This window comes from Mesocricetus auratus, unplaced genomic scaffold (genome assembly GCF_017639785.1).
Source record: "Mesocricetus auratus isolate SY011 unplaced genomic scaffold, BCM_Maur_2.0 Super-Scaffold_100676, whole genome shotgun sequence".
In the NCBI taxonomy this organism is placed as follows: Eukaryota; Metazoa; Chordata; class Mammalia; order Rodentia; family Cricetidae; genus Mesocricetus; species Mesocricetus auratus.
The window spans coordinates 131,729,648-131,747,449 of NW_024429266.1; the positions used below are offsets into that span (position 1 = coordinate 131,729,648).

The window sequence follows — 17,802 nt, forward strand, 5'->3', positions numbered from 1 at the left end:
GTTTGGCAGATTACACTGGAATTCATCTGGGAAGGCCTCAGCAGTAATGATGTCATCAGCTCTGGCATCCCTCTGCTCTACACACTGCACCAAGCTTCATTTTTTTCCTGTGGAAAAAAAACCACAAACATGCCCTTGACCCACATTAAACATGATTGGGTCCTTTACAACACAGCCTGAGGGTATAATTCCACCTTATTTAATTTTTTTTTAACTTGTGTTTTCAAATCTCCACAGGCACATTAATTGTATTCTCCATTTGAACTATCACTTGTTTACAAGTTCTGTGAATTGTCTATGGGAACTAGCAACACAACTGCCCTTAAGAATTTCACTAAGGGACTCAAGATTCCCAGTACACAATTTTAATAGGGCTGTAGCCTCTGAATATCTACCAATAATTTTTGAAAAATCATTAAAAATATGTAAGCTATATTTCTAATTCAGATTGTAAAGCTCCCATTACATAACAGGCAGCATTTGCATTTTCACAGATACTTGGCTGGACAGGGCTGAATGGAATGGCAGCTAATGGTCTCATTACCTCCTGCCAAATCCTGCATTAATCTCCATTCTCCAGAACTTTTCCCAACCATGAAAAAACAAGAATTCTAGGACAGGCACAGGGTCCAGGTTTGAGCAACAGCTGGCCAGGCTTACTGAGAGGGTCGGGGGGAGGCCACAACTTCACTTCCCTGATTCCCAGTACAGCCCAGAGATGGCTCCAGTGTGAGGGAGGAAGATTTACAAAATCAAAAAATTCTAAAAATTTCTGGACTTGCTACAGTGTTACACAAGATCCTATGGACTCAAAACATACCCAAGTATACTACGTATTGGTGGTGCATGCCTTTAATCCCAACACCCAGGAGGCAAAGGTAAGCAGATCTCTGTGAGTTGGAGGCCAGCCTGGTCTACAGAGCAAGTTCCAGAACAGCCTCAAAAGCAACACAGAGAAACCCTGACTACTCTTTTTCCATTTCTCCAGTTATACACAATTTTCATTTCAGAGTTTTCTGACCACACTTCACATCACATTTCTCTGAGCACTCACATTTCTTCTTTTCTCATATACTGGCATCCACCACTTCACTCTCTATGTCCAAGCCCTAGCATCTGGGGTGCCACCTGCAGTAACCCTGCTTTGCAGGGGCATCTGTGTGGGTACACACAGAGGGGTCTTCTGTCAATCCATGCTGGTTAGTTTGGGCCCTTCTTGGAAGGAGGCATGTGGATTGTGGAAAGAAATAAGCAAGACACAAGAGACAGAGTCAGGACAGCACACAATAAATACCAGGATCAGTCCCAAGATTATGACACAAAGCTCTTATAAACCCCAAACAATAGGGGACAGCAAAAGACTCCATTACCAAGATACAAGAAACAAGTAAGTGTATTTACCTTTTCAATACCCAAAACATTAAGTAACCACAGCCTAAACCAAATATCCTGTTTTCAAGGTGAGAGATTCATTAGCTACAAGTTAGTCCAGATATCCTGATGTTAAGGCAAGACACAAAATAACCATTCTGCGGTTCAACCTTGAAGTATCAACAATAGGCTCACACTCTCTGACTGTATGTCAAATGTAACAAAGCCAGGTCTATTGGCCCTGACAAACAACTTAAAGTACTCCGAACCCCTAAAACATGAAGCATCACATGTGTTCGTAGAAGGATGCAAACAGTTACACAAAGATGGAGGTGTAACTATCTAAAGTGTAATAAAAATTTAAAAATTAATGAAAAGTAAAATAAAAATCTGAGAAAATGGTCACCGGTAATTAAGAAAGCAACACAAGGTCTAGAAAAAGCAGGAAACACATTTTCCTAGAGCTTCCAAATCGAAATACAATTGGCCATCAACATCACTTCAGACCATAGTAGCTTCTGTGAGGCACCAGAGTCCAGAACTATAGAAAGATAAATCCTTCATGTTCAAACAATAGTTTGTGATAATGTGTTACAGAAGGAATAGAAGGATAATACTGAGTTATTTTTGCACTTTTGTATAAAGGTGTTTCATAACAAAAGACATAAGAGACATTGAACCCATTATTTTATCTGGGCTCTGCAAACATTTTCATGAGTGTTTCATGAGAGTCCATACTCTCAGGCAGAAGAGGGAAGTATGCAGGCCCAGAGCTGTGTGTGGTGCAAGCAACTGCTGAGCCTCTCAGGGGAGGTTTTTGATAGAGGCTGAAGCACTGTGGGAGGAGTACTATAATAATGCTGACAGAAATAATCTGCCATGTCTTCAGCCTGGACACTGCTGATGCTGAGAGTGAAATCTGTCCCAGACCCACTGCCTATGAAGCGATCAGGGATCCCAGTATGCCGAGTGGATGCCCAGTAGATCAGCAGTTTAGGAGACTGCCCTACTTTCTGCTGGTACCAGGCCAAGTAGTTACTGCTACCATATAAAAGACTCTGACTGGACTTGCAGCTGATGGTGACCTTCTCTCCTACTGACACAGCCAGGGAAGATGGAGACTGGGTCATCACAATATCTGCACAGGCACCTGCAGTCAGGAAAACCAATAATAATGTATAATTTTAAAAAATTTAATACATATAAATTTATCATTTAATGTACTTGTAGCGCCATATTGTCAAAGTACTATGACATAAAAAACATTACACGCTTGCACATATTGTAAATATCTTATGCACAATAAAGTGACTCTGAAAAACATTCTAATACTTTTCTCACCAGATATCCAGAGCAGAAGAGACATGAGGGCCTGGGTGTGTGACTCCATATTGCTCCCCCTGTCTGTCTGATGATGCTCAGGTCTCACTATCCAGGCCTGACTTATAAACTGCAAGAGGCTGGGCTTGGTTGGAGGGACACATGCAAAGCAGTCAGCAAATACAAAAGGTGGTGCCTGGGCAGTAGTTGTGAGAATGACTGGTGTTAATCATCAGGCAAATGTACCATCACAGAAAGCATGAGGTATCACTGGAAGATGTTGTCTTCCAACTAGGCAACAGATATCTACTAGATTCTCTAATATAACCCTTGGTTAAAATACAAGACATATTTAAATCAGGTGACCTTTGCAGAAACGTTAGGAGAGCTATATCAAATTGACAGTGCTACGGAAACATGTTCAATCAAATTACCACAACAAATTAGGCAATGTAGAGTTTATAAAAAGTACAACAAAAAGGCAGGATGTACAGAAGAAAAGAGGAATGCCAAAAAATAAGAGAATTCATGCAAATTTTTCTCATTATCTCCCATCTTCAAACTCACTCTTAATACTAAGGAAAATAAACAGTGTCTCAGATATTTGGGCTGCAGATTCTGGGCCAAACATGGAATACAGATGCAAGGAAAAGCCCATATTCACTCTTTGGAGATCCTGGGGGCATTAATTTAAACCAGAGTTCAGAGGAATTTTCATCTTAAAGCAAAGGTAAGCATAACAGAACCTGACAAGTATACATACTCATTACAACTCCAGGAAACAGAAAGAAGGCTTTAAATTGAGGGAATGAAAAGAATGAGATTTCTTCAAGAAGTTATGTATGTAGACCAAAACTGTCAAAAAGTGTTTAGTCCAGAAATGCATATTCTAGAGTAATCTAGAAATTAGCAGTATTGAAACTACGTTAAGATGGTCTTGCTGATATACTAAACAGGAAAAGACTGTCCCAGAGGGGCACAACTATCCCTAATCAACTAACAGTTTTATAGAAACCAACAGACCTCAACATCAGAGATTGTTGCCATATAAAGGGAAAAAATTTGAGTATGAATGAAAATCAATAGTTATAAGGAAAATCACATTACCTGCCTGGATTTAAGGTTAGTGGTCTCTGAAAATAAGTAGCAGAATAAATTAGAAACCCACTATTATGTATAAAGTACAAGAACCAGAAAAATAAATGAATACATAAATTATGGCAATGAGTCAAGATTCACATTTGCAACTCCAAAACTGGGGAGACAGAAGCAGGAATATCATGAATTTGAGGCCAGCCTGAGGTATGTGACTTGTTCTAGGCCAGTCTAATCTCTGCATGCAGACAATCTCTCAAAAATATTTGTCATTAATCTACTGATTCCAAAGATCCTTGTAGTATTTGGTATCTGAAATTATTACTCTGTTAACCACTTAGCATTAATATTAGAATATAATATAAAATTAAATCTGCATTTTAGCAATAAGCACTTCCCTTTTATTTTATTTAAATATATAATTTTATACAATACTTTTCATGTTTAAAATGATAAATTGAGTCTTCAGTCCTCTCCATCCTCTGCCCTGTGCTTGTGGTGAGTGGGGGTTGTGCCCCAGGCCCCAACTCCCAATATCCACCTGCTTCTGTCTTCCTATGCCTACTCTGCACCTAGAAGGGACCTGCCCCACCAGAAAGGACCATCCTGACTCTGTCCAAACCTCAGTCCTCAGTTCCGTCTAGTGCCCTCCCTGAGCTTGAGTCTTCAGTCCCCTCTGGCCTCTGCCCTGTTCTTAAGATTGTCCCAGACTCACCTGCACCCTGAGATGCATCGGAGGATTGGACCTGTTTGAAAGCACCTGATGGAGAACCTTAGACCTATACCCACCAGGAGAAGAAGAGACCCCACCAGCTCCCACTGAAAGAAGGGATGGGAAGAATGCAATATTAAAACACAGGTAACAACAGAAAAACCAATATGATACCACCAGAGTCTAGAGACTACACCAGCAACACTTGAACATTCCAACTCAGATGAAAGAGAAAAGAATGACCTTCAAAACAACCTCATGAAAACAATAGAGGCCCTCAAAGAAGATATCAGAAAATCTCTTAAAGAAAGAGAAGAAAAAACAAACCAAAAAAGGCAAGAAATCAACAAATCTCTAAAAGAAAGCCAAGAAAAAAACAATCAAACAGAAGAAGGAAACAATTCAAACAGTTCAAGACCTGAAACCGGAAATAGAGGCAATAAAGAAAAAACAAACTTAGGGATGCTGGAAATAGAAAAGCTGAATAAATGATCATGAAATACAGATGTTAGCCTAACCAACAAAATACAAGAGAAGGAAGACAGAATCTCAGGCACTGAAGATAAATTAGAGGAAATAGATTCATTGACCAAGGAAAATCTATAATCCAACAAATCCTTAACACAAAATATCCATAGAATGTGCGGAGAGTGTCGGGATTGGTGACACAGAGACCAGTTGCCAATACAAAGAAAACTTTCAGCAGGCCCCAAGAAGGCTCAAGAAAACTTCCCAAGAAAGGCTTCTCTCAAGAAAAACTTCTGCTCCCTACCTTACCCTGGCTGGTTCTGCTCTGACACCAGAGACTGTGGTGGGTGGGTCAGGAAGAGGTGGTTAGTCTTTGGAAAGGGTCTAGGTCAGGGTGTTCCCGTGGGCGAGCTCTTTTCAGGAACTTATTGCTCCAGTAAACTTTTCTTATGGACACCAGAGGATTGTTTTCAGTAAACATGTTTTTAGTAAACATTGTCTTACAGCTGCCTGCTCCCAGGCTGATGGGGAAGTGGATCTCTGGCCAAGGTCTGTTCCCACACAAAGGACACAGTTAACAAAGCAAAAAGGCAGCCCACAGAATGAGAAAAGATATTAACTAACACTACATCTGACAGATTTACGAAGAAAATAAGCAAGTATACAAAATACCAAAGGATGCAATTAAAAAGTGGGGCAAAGAACTAAATAGAGAATTCTCAATAGAGGAGTCTAAAATGGCTGAGGACACTTAAAAAAGTGCTCAACATCCTTAGTCATCAGGAAAATGCAGATCAAAACAACTCTGACATGCCAACTTACTCCTGTCAGAATGGCTAAAACAAAAACACTAATAACAATTTATGCTGGAGAGGATGTGGTTAGAGGGGAACATTCCTCCACTGCTAGGGGGCATGCCAATTTGTACAGCCACTTTGGAAATCAGTATGGAGGTACCTCAGAAAAATGGGAATCAGTCTACATCAAGATCCAGCAATTCCACTATTAGGCATAAACCCAAAAGATCCACATTCATTCAACAAGGATATCTGTTCTACTATGTTCATAGCAGCATTATTAGTAATAGCCAAAACCTGGAAGCAACCTACATGACCATCAACTTAAGAGTGGATAGAGAAAATGTGGTACATTTACAAAATGGAGTACTACTCATTGGAAAAAAATGGAATCTTGAAATTTGCCTGCAAATGCATGGCACTAGAAGAAACCATCCTGAGTGACGTAACCAAATCATTAAAGACAAGCATGGTATATACTCACTCATATATGGATTTTAGACCAGAAACAGGGGAAGGCCAGCCTACAATCCCCAGCCAGAGATTCTGGGAAACAGGGAGGACCCTAAGAGAGATATGCATGGTAACCCAGAGAAGGAGAACAGGACAGAATCTTATGAGGGAATTGGAAGCACGGGAAGGGGGGAGGGGAGTGAGGAACCTGGGAGAAAAAGAGGGGGTGAAGAAAAGGGCAGAAGGGGCATGGGGGAGCAGGAAAGTTGAATAGAGGGAAGAATAAAGGAGAAAAGGATGAGAGATAACATTATAGAAGGAGCCATTATAGGTTTGATGGGAGATTTGGTACTAGAGAGATGTCCAGAGGCCTACAAGAATGACATCAATTGGCAATCTAACCAATAGTGGAGGTGCTACCTTAAATGCCTTTCTATATAATGTGATTGATGACTTCTATGTATTCCATCTTAGAGCCTTCATACAGTTGCTGAAGCAAGCAGAGGCAAACACCCACAGCTAAACACTGAACTGAACTTCTAGATCCCAGTTGCTGAGAGGGAGGAGTGATGAGAAAAGAGGTTATGACTTGGTGGGTGGAACCCACAGAACCACAGAAACAGCTGACCTGAGCAAGGGGGATCTCATAGACCCCAGACTGATAGCTGAGAGGTTAGCATGAGACTGATCCAGACTGCCTGAACATGGGTGTCAGTGAGGAGGCCTCAGCATCTTTGGGGCCTCAGGAAATATATCAGCATTTAGCCTGGTCATCCAAATGGACTTTGGGAGCCCACTCCATGTGGTGGGATGCTGTCTCTGCCTGGACACATGGGGGAGGGACTAGGCTCTGCCCCAGATCATATGACAGACTTTGCAGATTCCTTATGAAGGGCCTCACCCTCCTTGGAGAGTGGAGTGGGGATTGGGGGAATGTTGAAGGAGGCCGGAGAGGAGGGGAGGGAGAAGGAACTGGGATTGACATATAAAACCAACTTGTTTCTAATTTAAATTAAATTAAGATAAATGAATTTAAAAATAATCAGCCATACAAAAGTAATTAATTATAAAGGAATCTATTGTTTCAAGACAGTTACTATCTCTAATAGGAGATTCCTTAGTTCTCATTCAGATATCTATTTTAAGGTGGAGACTTCAAGGTCTCTTGTCTTCAGGTATGTCCAAAAAGCCTAGGGATGGGATCTTAATGTTCTTTAATACTTTTCTTGTAGTACTCCAGTCCTCATTTCTACTAGCATCATTATGTAGATACTTAGATATGTATATTGAATCATTATACTCTTACTCTCATACTATACAGTAGGGCCCATAGATGAAGGACATAGACAAGACAAAAATATATCTGGGAAATGGGCTTCCAAAACTGTGGTAATAAAGAGGAGCAGAAAATAGGAGGAAACTGACAAAACAGTTGACCTCAACAACTGGGAGCTCACTGGCTCCAGACTAACAGCTGGAGAACCTTCATAGCACTGAACTTGGCCCTTTCAATGTGAGTGACAATTGGGGTGTTTGGGAAGTTTATGCAATCACTAGCAGTGGAAATGGTATTTATCTCTAATATATGAACTGGATTATTGGAGCCCATTTCCCAAAGTGGGAATACCTTGCTCAGCATAGACACAAAGAGGAGGGCCTAAACTCATGTGACAGATTTTTATGATTCGCCATGTGAGGCCTTATCCTCTCTCAAGAATGGATGGAGCTAGGGTGGGGAGGAGGTGGGGTGAGCAGGAGGGTGGGAGTGGGAGGAACCTGGGATTGATATGTAAAATAAATATAAAAAAGAACAAATTCAGAATCCTCTAAGTCATAATGTAAAAAGGAGGAATGTCATGACATACCTAGAAATTTAAAGAAAAAAAAGACTCTTTTTCATAATATGCAAATGTATTGATGCTTAAAATCTTCCAGAAGGCAGAGCAATAACTCACTTTGTCTTTGCAATTAAATGACAGTTATATAACTGGTGCTGGTGAGTTCTGGACTATGTATCTTTTCTAAAAGAAATACACATTTATGAGTCCTCACATTATATCTGCGAGTTAGAAAAAGCACAGTCCAATATCCAGCAGCAAACTGTAGGCAGATGCAAGGATAAATGTAAGGGCTACAATATCACCATCATGCTGTTGCAGACAGCCTTAGCATCCAAACTTATGCTACAAGACCAAGTATCAGGAGCACATGTTTACCAAGTCCACAAGTTCTCTGGTAAATGAATTCTAACTTCGGCTCAACCAGACTATCCCTCAGTTACATTGCCAACCTTCCTGAACACCTGACCCTTCTGGATTTAAGCAAGTTAATGGCTACAGAATAGATCCCAAATCCTAGCTGCTTGCATCTGTGCTGTCTTTTCTTTTGTTTCATGATCTCAACTGAATATACAGCTCAGACCATGAAGTACTGTACCTATGATTTACTGAATTTCAGATTGTAATTGTTTTATTGCTGATGCTGAAAAGACTAAAAGTTGGGACTCTTGAGACTTGCTTGGCTGCTTATCCTAACCACCCACCCCCAGTGTCTTTCATGCCTCACAGTGCCAGACAATAACTCATCTGATGCAGATACCAGAAGAAGCAGGTGAGGCAGCATAGCCTCACACTTCTGCTTCTCTAGATGGTTTATAACATGGCCTGTTTCACTGTGGGAGGATCATCATAACCTTGCTGACAGAAATAAGTGCCAGGATCTTCAGCCTCCAGGCTGCTGACTGTGAGAGAATACTGTGACCCAGGCCCACTGCCACTGAACCTTGATGGGACTCCCCATCTTCTAAGCTGTTTGCACCATAGATAAGGAGATTAGGAGTTTTCCAAGGTTTCTGCTGGTACCAGTTAAAATAATTGCTAATGCCCTGACTGGCCTTGCAAATGATGCTGATTCTTCTCCCAAAGATGCAGAAATAGAGGATGGAGTTTGTGTCATTTGGATGTCACATCTGCCACCTGCGATTAAAATCACAAAATAGAGCCAATGCAGATCAATGAATTACAGTTGAATTCGGTAATCCATGGGAAACACAGCTTCACAGGAAAATTTTAATGGTTCTCTCAGCTCTGCCACCCTCAGTGAGGATATACAGAGCAAAAGAATAAACATTGTTCAAATAACTTCTAAATAAGTACTTATGATTAAAGGTAATGAAACTTTTTTATTATCATTTTTATTTTAATTTTAAATAGCATGTTTTACATGTCAATCCCAGTTCCCTCTCCCTCCCCTCCTCCCACACTCCCCTTCCCCCCCCAACCTCCCACCCTATTGCCAAATCCTTCCACATAGGGGATATCTAGAGTCTGTCACTTCACTCTGGGTAGGGTCCAGGCACTCCCCTAAGTCCAGGCTGAGAGAGCATCCCTCTTTGTGCTATAGGCACATGATGACTGTTTGTATTCCAGGGATAGACACTGATGCACAGCTCAGGGCCCCATAGGTTGCCCAGGCCTTCTCGCTGACACTCACATTTGGGGGGTCCAGATCAGTCCCATGCTGGCCTCCCCACTGTCGGTCTGGGGTCCAAGAGCTCTCCCCTGTTCAGATCAGCTGTCTCTGCTGGTTTTGCCAGCCCATTCTTTGCCAATTTGCTCATCACTCCTCTCTCTCTGTCACTGGGTTCCTTGGGTTCAGTTCAGTGATTAATTGTGTGTTTGCCTCTGCTTCCATCAGTCACAGGATGAAGGCTCCCGGATGGTTATAGACATCAAGTTCATTATCAGGAATGGGCATTCGAGGTGGTCTCTCCACTATTGCTTAGCTTGCAATATAATAATAATCTTTGCACTTCTAAACATGGTTAGTGACTACTAGATGATCTTTTGTTTCTTATAAATTCTTCTCATTAAGACAGTGTACTATTCAGCAGAAAAAAATAATGGAATCATGAGATTCGCAGGCAAATGGATGACACTAGAAGAAACCATCCTGAGTGAGGTAACCCAGTCACAAAAAGAGAAACATGGCATGTACTCTCTCATATATGGATTTTAGACATAGATCTGGGGAGTGCCAGCCTACAATCCTATGGCCAGAGAGTCTGGGAAACAGAAACTTCATTTAGTGGCTGATCGAAGAAGAGGCAGACTCCCTTGGTTAAGTACTGAGCTGAACTCAAGAAAGCCAGTAACAGAGAGGGAGGACTGATGATCAAAGAGATTAAGACTGGGCTGGTACAGAAAATGTTGACTAAAGTATGGAAGGCCGTCAAAACTCATGGAAATTCCATATGATTCTGCACTAGGTATTTTCCTGAATAAATACAAATCTGAATTTCCTCAGAGTCCGTTGTTATATCCCCTTTTCATTTCTGATTTTGTTAATGTGCATGTACATGCTCTGCTGTTTGGTAAGTTTCGGTAAAGTTTTGTCTATCTTGTTGATTTTCTCAAAGAACCAACTCTTCATTGCATTGATTATTTGTATTGTTTTCAGAGAATCATCGAGTCATACTTTGAAAATTTGTACTCCACAAAGTTCTAAATTTTAAAGGAAATGGATGACTTCCTGGATAGCTATCACTTGCCAACATTAATTCAAGAACAGATAAGCAATTTAAATAGATTTATAACCCCTATGGAAATAGAAGCTATCATCAAAAGTCTCCCAACCAAAAAAAGCCCATGTCCAGATGGTGTCACTGCAGAATTCTACCAGAAATTCAAAGAGCAGCTTATAACAATTCTTCTGAAAGAATTCCATGAAATAGAAGCAGAAGGGTCTCTGCCAAACTCTTTCTACGAAGCTTTAATTACCTTGATCCCCAGGCCACACAAAGACACAACAAAGAAAGAGAATGTCAGACCAATCTCTGTCATGAACATTGATGCAAAACAATCTATAAAGTACTGACAAATTGCATCCAAGAACAGATCAAAACAATCATTCACCAGGATCAAGTAGGTTTCATCCCAGGGATGCAGGGATGGTTCATCAATGTAATCCACCATATAAACAAGCTGAAAAACAATAATCACATGATCATCTCACTAGATGCAGAAAAAGCCTTTGATTAAATCTAACACCCCTTCATGATAAAGGTCTTGGAGAGATCTGGGATAACAGGAACATATCTAAACATAATAAAAGCTATACACAGCAAACCAACATCAAACTAAATGGACAGAAACTTAATGCAATTCCACTAAAATGAGGAACAAAACAAGGCTGTCCACTCTCTCCATACGTTTTCAATATTGTACTTGAAGTTCTAGCCAGAGCCATATGACAACAAAAGGAGATCAAGGGGATACAAATTGGAAAGGAAGCTGTCAAACTTTCACTATTTGCAGATGATATGATAGTTTACATAAATGACCCAAATAACTCTACCAGCGAACTCTTACAGGTAATTAACACCTTCAGCAAAGTGGCAGGCTACAATATCAAACTCAAGAAAATCAGTAGCCCTACTATATGCAGATGATAAAAGGGCTGAGAAAGAAATCGGAGAAACATCACCCTTTACAATTGCCACAAACAATATAAAATAACTTGGGGATAATGCTAACCAAACAAGTGAAAGACCTGTATCACAAGAACTTTGAATTTTTAAAGAAAGAAATTAAAGAAGCCCTCAGAAAATGGAAAGATTTCCCATGCTCTTGGATAGGTAGGATCAATATAGTAAAAATGGAAATCCTGCCAAAAGCAATCTACAGATTCAATGCAATCCCCATTAAAATACCAGCAAAATTCTTCACAGACCTTGAAAGAACAATAATCAATTTTGTATGGAAAAACAAAAGACCCAGGATAGCCAAAACAACCTTACTCAACAAAGCAATATCTAGACACATCACCATGCGCGACCTCAAGCTCTATTATAGAGCTATAGTCCTGAAAACAGTTTAGTATTGGCACAAAAATAGACAGGTAGACCAATGGAATTGAATTGAACACCCTGATATTAACCCACACATGTATGAACAGGTGATCTTCAACAAAGAAGCTAAAAATATACAATGGAAAAAACAAAGCATCTTTAACAAATGGTGCAGGCATAACTGGATGCTGGCATGTAGAAGAATGTGGATAGATCCATGTCTATCGCCATGCACAAAACTTAAGACCAAATGGACAGAGTCAACAAGACAAAAATGCAGTTCACAGAATGGGAAAACATATTCATCAACCCCACATCAGACAGAGAGCTGATCTCCAAAATTTACAAAGAACACAAGAAGGTCTCCAAAACACCAAAGGATCCAATTAAAAGGGGGGTACAGAACTAAATAAAAATTCTAAATAAATTAGTCTAAAATGGTTGAGAGACACTTGAGAAGGTGCTCAACATCCATAGCAATCAGGGAAATGAAAATGAAATCAACTGAGATTCCATCAAACTCCTGTCAGAATGGCTAAATTCAAAACTACTGATAACAATTTATGCTGGAGAGGATATGGAGAAAGGGGAAGATTCATCCACTGCTGGTGGGATGCCAACTTGTGTAGCCATTGCGGAAATCAGTATGGAGATACCTCAGGAAAATGGAAATTAGCCTACCACAATATCCAGCAATTCCACTCTTAGGCATAAAGCCAAAAGATGTACACTCATACAATAAGTGTGTGGCAGCATTATTTGCAATAGTCAGAATCTGGAAGCTTGAAACTTGCAGGAAAACAAATGGCACTCAAAGAAACCATCCTGAATGAGGTAACCCAGTCACAAAAAGAAAATCATGGTATATACTCACTCATATATGGATTTTAGACATGGAGCAGTGGATTGCCAGCCTTCAGTCCCACCACCAGAGAGTCTGGGAAGCAGGGAGGACCCTAAGGGAGATATAGATGGTAACCTGGAGAAGGTGTTATGGGAGGAGAATTCCTAATTGGATTAGGAGGAGGGAGGAGGGTAGGGGAGAGTAATTTGGGAGAAAGATATGGGGAGAAGAGGAGAAAGGAGGACATGGGAGAGCAGGAAGGTTGAGCCAGGGCAAGAGTAGAGGAGAGAAGGATGAGAAATTCCATAATAGAGGAGCCATTATAAGTTGGAGGAGAGATCTGGCACTAGTGAGATCTTCACACATCTACAAAATGACACCAACAGACATTAAGGCTACCTTAAATGCCCTCCCCTGATAATGAGATTGACAACTATTTTATATGCCATCCTAGAAACCTCATCGAGTGGCTGACAGAAGCAGAGGCAAACACCCACAGCTAAAAATCAAACTGAACTCCTGGAACCCAGTTGCAAAGAGGAGTGATGAGCAAAGGAATCAAGACCACACTGATGAAACCCAGAGAGGCAGTTGATCTACACAAGGGGGAACTCATGGACCCCAGAATGATGAATGAGAGACTAGGCTGGGACTGATCCAGACACACAAAAAAACCAAACTGGGTGTCAGAGAATAGGCCTCACAATTTATGGGACCTTAGAGAGTAAATCACTATTTATTCCTGGCATAAATATGGACTCTGGAATCCCATTCTATATGGAGGGATGCTCTCTTAGCCTGTACACATGCAGAAGGACCTAGGCCCTGCCTGGGATTATATATCAGACTCTGAAAATCCCTCATGGAAGGCCTTACCCTCCCTGGGGAGCTGAAGGGAGATGGGGTGGGATGGGGGTTGGGAGGAATGGGGAGGGCAGGGGAGGAGAGGACAGAAAGGAACCTGAGTGTAGCATGTATAAAAAGTTAAAGAAAAAAGGAAGCATGAATAATTAGCTGTCATCATAAACATCTCCTTCCTTTTATAGGACTGCAGAATGATGACATCAGAGGATCAGGAATATCGGTTCATCAGATCACACTAGAACTCATCTGGGAAGGCCTCAGCAGTAATGATGTCATCAGGTCTGGCATCCGTCTGCTCTACACACTGCACCAAGCTTCATTTTTTTCCTGTGGGAAAAAACCAAAAACCTGCCCTTGATCCACATTAAACATGATTGGGTCCTTTACAACACAGACTGAGGGTATAATTCCTCCTTATTTTTTTTTGAAGTTGGGTTTTCAAATCTTCATGAGCACTTTAATTGTATTCTCCATTTGAACTATCACTTGTTTACAGGTTCTGTGAATTGTCTAGTGGAACTAGCAACACAATTGCCCTTAAGAATTTCACTAAGGGACTCAAGATTCCCAGTACACAATTTTTAATAGGGTGGTAGCGACTGAATATCTCCCAATAATTTTTGAAAAATCATTAAAAATTTGTAAGCTATCTTTTCTAATTCAGCTTGTAAAGCTCCCATTAGATGAGAGGCAGCATTATCATTTTCACAGATACCTGGCTGGGCAGGGCTGAGTGGAATGGCAGCTAATGGTCTCATTACCTCTGCCAAATCCTGCATTAATCTCCATTCTCCAGACCTCTCCCCAACCATGAAAAAACAAGAATTCCAGGGGGAACTAGAAGCCATGATATGAACATTACCCAGCTGTCCCTATACTAACTGTTGGGCACCCTGCACCCTCTCCTCTGCTAAAGGATATTGAACCACCCATACAGATGCCCTGGGATCAAGGGCCATGCTGCCTCCTGACACTCCGCACTGAATGGATTCAAATAGCAGTCATGGGAGGGGCAACCCACCAAACTTTCCAGTCTCCTCTGCTCCTGGCTCTGAGTTATGGTGGTAGCATGGGCCAGACACAGCCAGAGCAGCAGGTAAGGTGCCACCCAAGTACTTAGGGCAGGCACAAGGTCCAGGTTTGAGCAACAGCTGGGCAGGCATAGTGAGAGGGTCAGGGGGAGACCACAACTTCAATTTCCTGATTCCCAGTACAGCCCAGAGATGGCTCCAGTTTGGGGAAGAAAGATTTACAAAATCAAAAAATTCTGAAAATTTCTGTACTTGCCACAGCGTTACACAAGATCCTATGGACTCAAAACATACCCAAATACACTAGGCATTGGTGGCGCATGCCTTTAATAACAACACCGGGGAGGCAAAGGTAAGCAGATCTCTGTGAGTTGAAGGCCAGCCTGGTCTACAGAGTGAGTTCCAGAACAGCCTCAAAAGCAACACAGAGAAACCCTGACTATTATTTTTCCCGTTTCTTCAGTTACATGCAATTTTTATTTCAGAGTTTTCTGACCACAGTTCATATATCTCTAAGCACTCACATTTCATCTTTTCTCAAATACCGGTGTCCATCACTTCACTCTCTATGTCCAAGCCCCAGCATCTGGGGTGCCAGCTGCAGGAACCCTGCTTTGCAGGGGCATCTGTGTGGGTACACACTGAGGGGCCATCTGTCCATCCCTGCTGGTTAGTTTGGTCCCTTCTTGGAAGGAGGCATGTGGATTGTGGGAAGAAATTTGCAAGAGACAAGAGATACAGTCAGGACGGCACACAATAAATATCAGGATCAGTCCCAAGATTATGACTCAAGCTCTTATAAACCTCAAACAATAGGGGAAAGCAAAAGACTCCATTACCAAGATACAAGAAACAAGTAAGTGTATATACCTTTTCAATACCCAAAGTATCAAGTAACCACACCCTAAACCAAATATCATGTTTTCAAGGTGAGAGATTCATTAGCTACAAGTTAGTCCAGATATCCTGATGTTAAGGCAAGACACAAAATAACCATTCTGTGGTTCAACCTTGAAGGATCAACAATAGGCTCACACTCTCTGACTGTATGTCAAGATGGAACAGAGCCATTTCTCTTGGCCCTGACAAACAACTTAAAATACCCCAAACTCCTAAAACATGAAGCATCACATGTGTTCTTAGAAAGATGCAAACAGTTACACAAAGATGGAGGTGTAACTATCTAAAGTGTAATAAAAATTGAAAAAATAATGAAAAGTAAAAGAAAAATCTGAGAAAATGGTCACCGGTAATTAAGAAAACAACCCAGGGTCTAGAAAAAGCAGGAAACACATTTTCCTAGAGCTTCCAAATGGAAATACAATTGGCCATCAACATCACTTTATACCACAGTGGCTTCTGTGAGACACCAGAGTCCAGAACTATAGAAAGATAAATTCCTCATATTCAAGCAATGGTTTGCCGTAATGTGTTACAGAAGGATTAGAAGGATAATACTGAGTTCTTTTTGCACTTTTGTATAAAAGTGTTTCATAACAAAAGACATAAGAGACATTGAACCCATTATTTTATCTGGGCTCTGCAAACATTTTCATGAGTGTTTCATGAGAGTCCATACTCTCAGGCAGAAGAAGGAAGTGTGCAGGCCCAGGGCTGTGTGTGGTACAAGTAACCGCTGAGACTCTCAGGGGAGGTTTTTGATAGTGGCTGAAGCACTGTGGGAGGATTACTATAATATTGCTGACAGAAGTAATCTCCCATGTCTTCAGCCTGGACACTGCTGATGCTGAGAGTGAAATCTGTCCCAGACCCACTGCCTATGAAGCGATCAGGGACCCCAGTGTGCCGAGTGGATGCCCAGTAGATCAGCAGTTTAGGAGACTGCCCTGCTTTCTGCTGGTACCAGGCCAAGTAGTTCTTCTGATTTCCACTGGATAAAAGACTCTGACTGGACTTGCAGCTGATGGTGACCTTCTCTCCTGGTGACACAGCCAAAGAGGATGGAGACTGGGTCATCACGATATCTGCACAGGCACCTGCAGTCAGGAAAACCAATAATCATGTATAATTTTAAAAAAGAATTTAATACATATAAATTTGTCATTTAATGTCCTTGTAGTGCCATGTTGTCAAAGTACTAAGGCATAAAAAATATTACACCCTGGAACACATTGTATATTTCTTATATACAAAGAAGTGACTCTGAAAAACATTCTAATACTTTTCTCACCAGATATCCAGAGCAGAAGAGACATGAGGACCTGGGTGTGTGACTCCATATTGCTCCCCTGTCTGTCTGATGATGCTCAGGTCTCACTATCCAGGCCCGACTTATAAACTGCAAGAGGCTGGGCTTGGTTGGAGGGGCACATGCAAAGCAGTCAGCAAATACAAAAGGTGGTGCCTGGGCAGTAAGTGTGAGAGTGGCTGGTGTTAATCATCAGGCAAATGTACCATCACAGAAAGCATGAGGTATCACTGGAGGATGTTGTCTTCCAACTAGGCAACAGATATCTACTAGATTCTCTAATATAACCTTTGGTTAACATACAAGACATATTTAAATCAGGTGACCTTTGCAGAAACAATGACAGTGCTAGAGAAACATGTTCAACCAAATTACTACAACAAATTAGGTAATGTAGAGTTTTTAAAAAGTGCAACAAAAAGGTAGGATGTACAGAAGAAAAGAGGAATGCCAAAAAATGAGAGAATTCATGAAAATTTTTCTCATTATCTCCCATCTCCAAACCCACTCTTAATACTAAGGAAAATGAACAGTGCCTCAGATAATTGGGCTGCAGATTCTGGGCCAAACATGGAATACAGATGCAAGGAAAAACCCATATTCACTATTTGGGGACTCTGGGGGCATTAATTTAAACCTGAGGTCACAGGAACTTTAATCTTAATGCAAAGGTAAACATAACAGAACCTGACAAGTATACATACTCATTACAACTCCAGGAAACAGAAAGAAGGCTTTAAATTGAGGGAATGAAAAACAAGATTTCTTCAAGAAGTTATGTATGTAGACC

At 41.1% G+C, this 17,802-nt stretch overlaps 2 gene segments (V, D, J or C); both read right to left on the reverse strand.

The window, feature by feature from the left end:
* Window positions 1-2,111: 2,111 nt before the first annotated feature.
* On the reverse strand, window positions 2,112-2,846 carry LOC121136544. The segment is given in 2 exon segments: window positions 2,112-2,521; window positions 2,713-2,846. Coding segments are annotated over 2 exon segments (459 nt in total).
* A 13,523-nt stretch (window positions 2,847-16,369) lies between these two features.
* On the reverse strand, window positions 16,370-17,154 carry LOC101842437. The segment is given in 2 exon segments: window positions 16,370-16,800; window positions 16,995-17,154. Coding segments are annotated over 2 exon segments (465 nt in total).
* Between the last annotated feature and the right edge of the window lie 648 nt (window positions 17,155-17,802).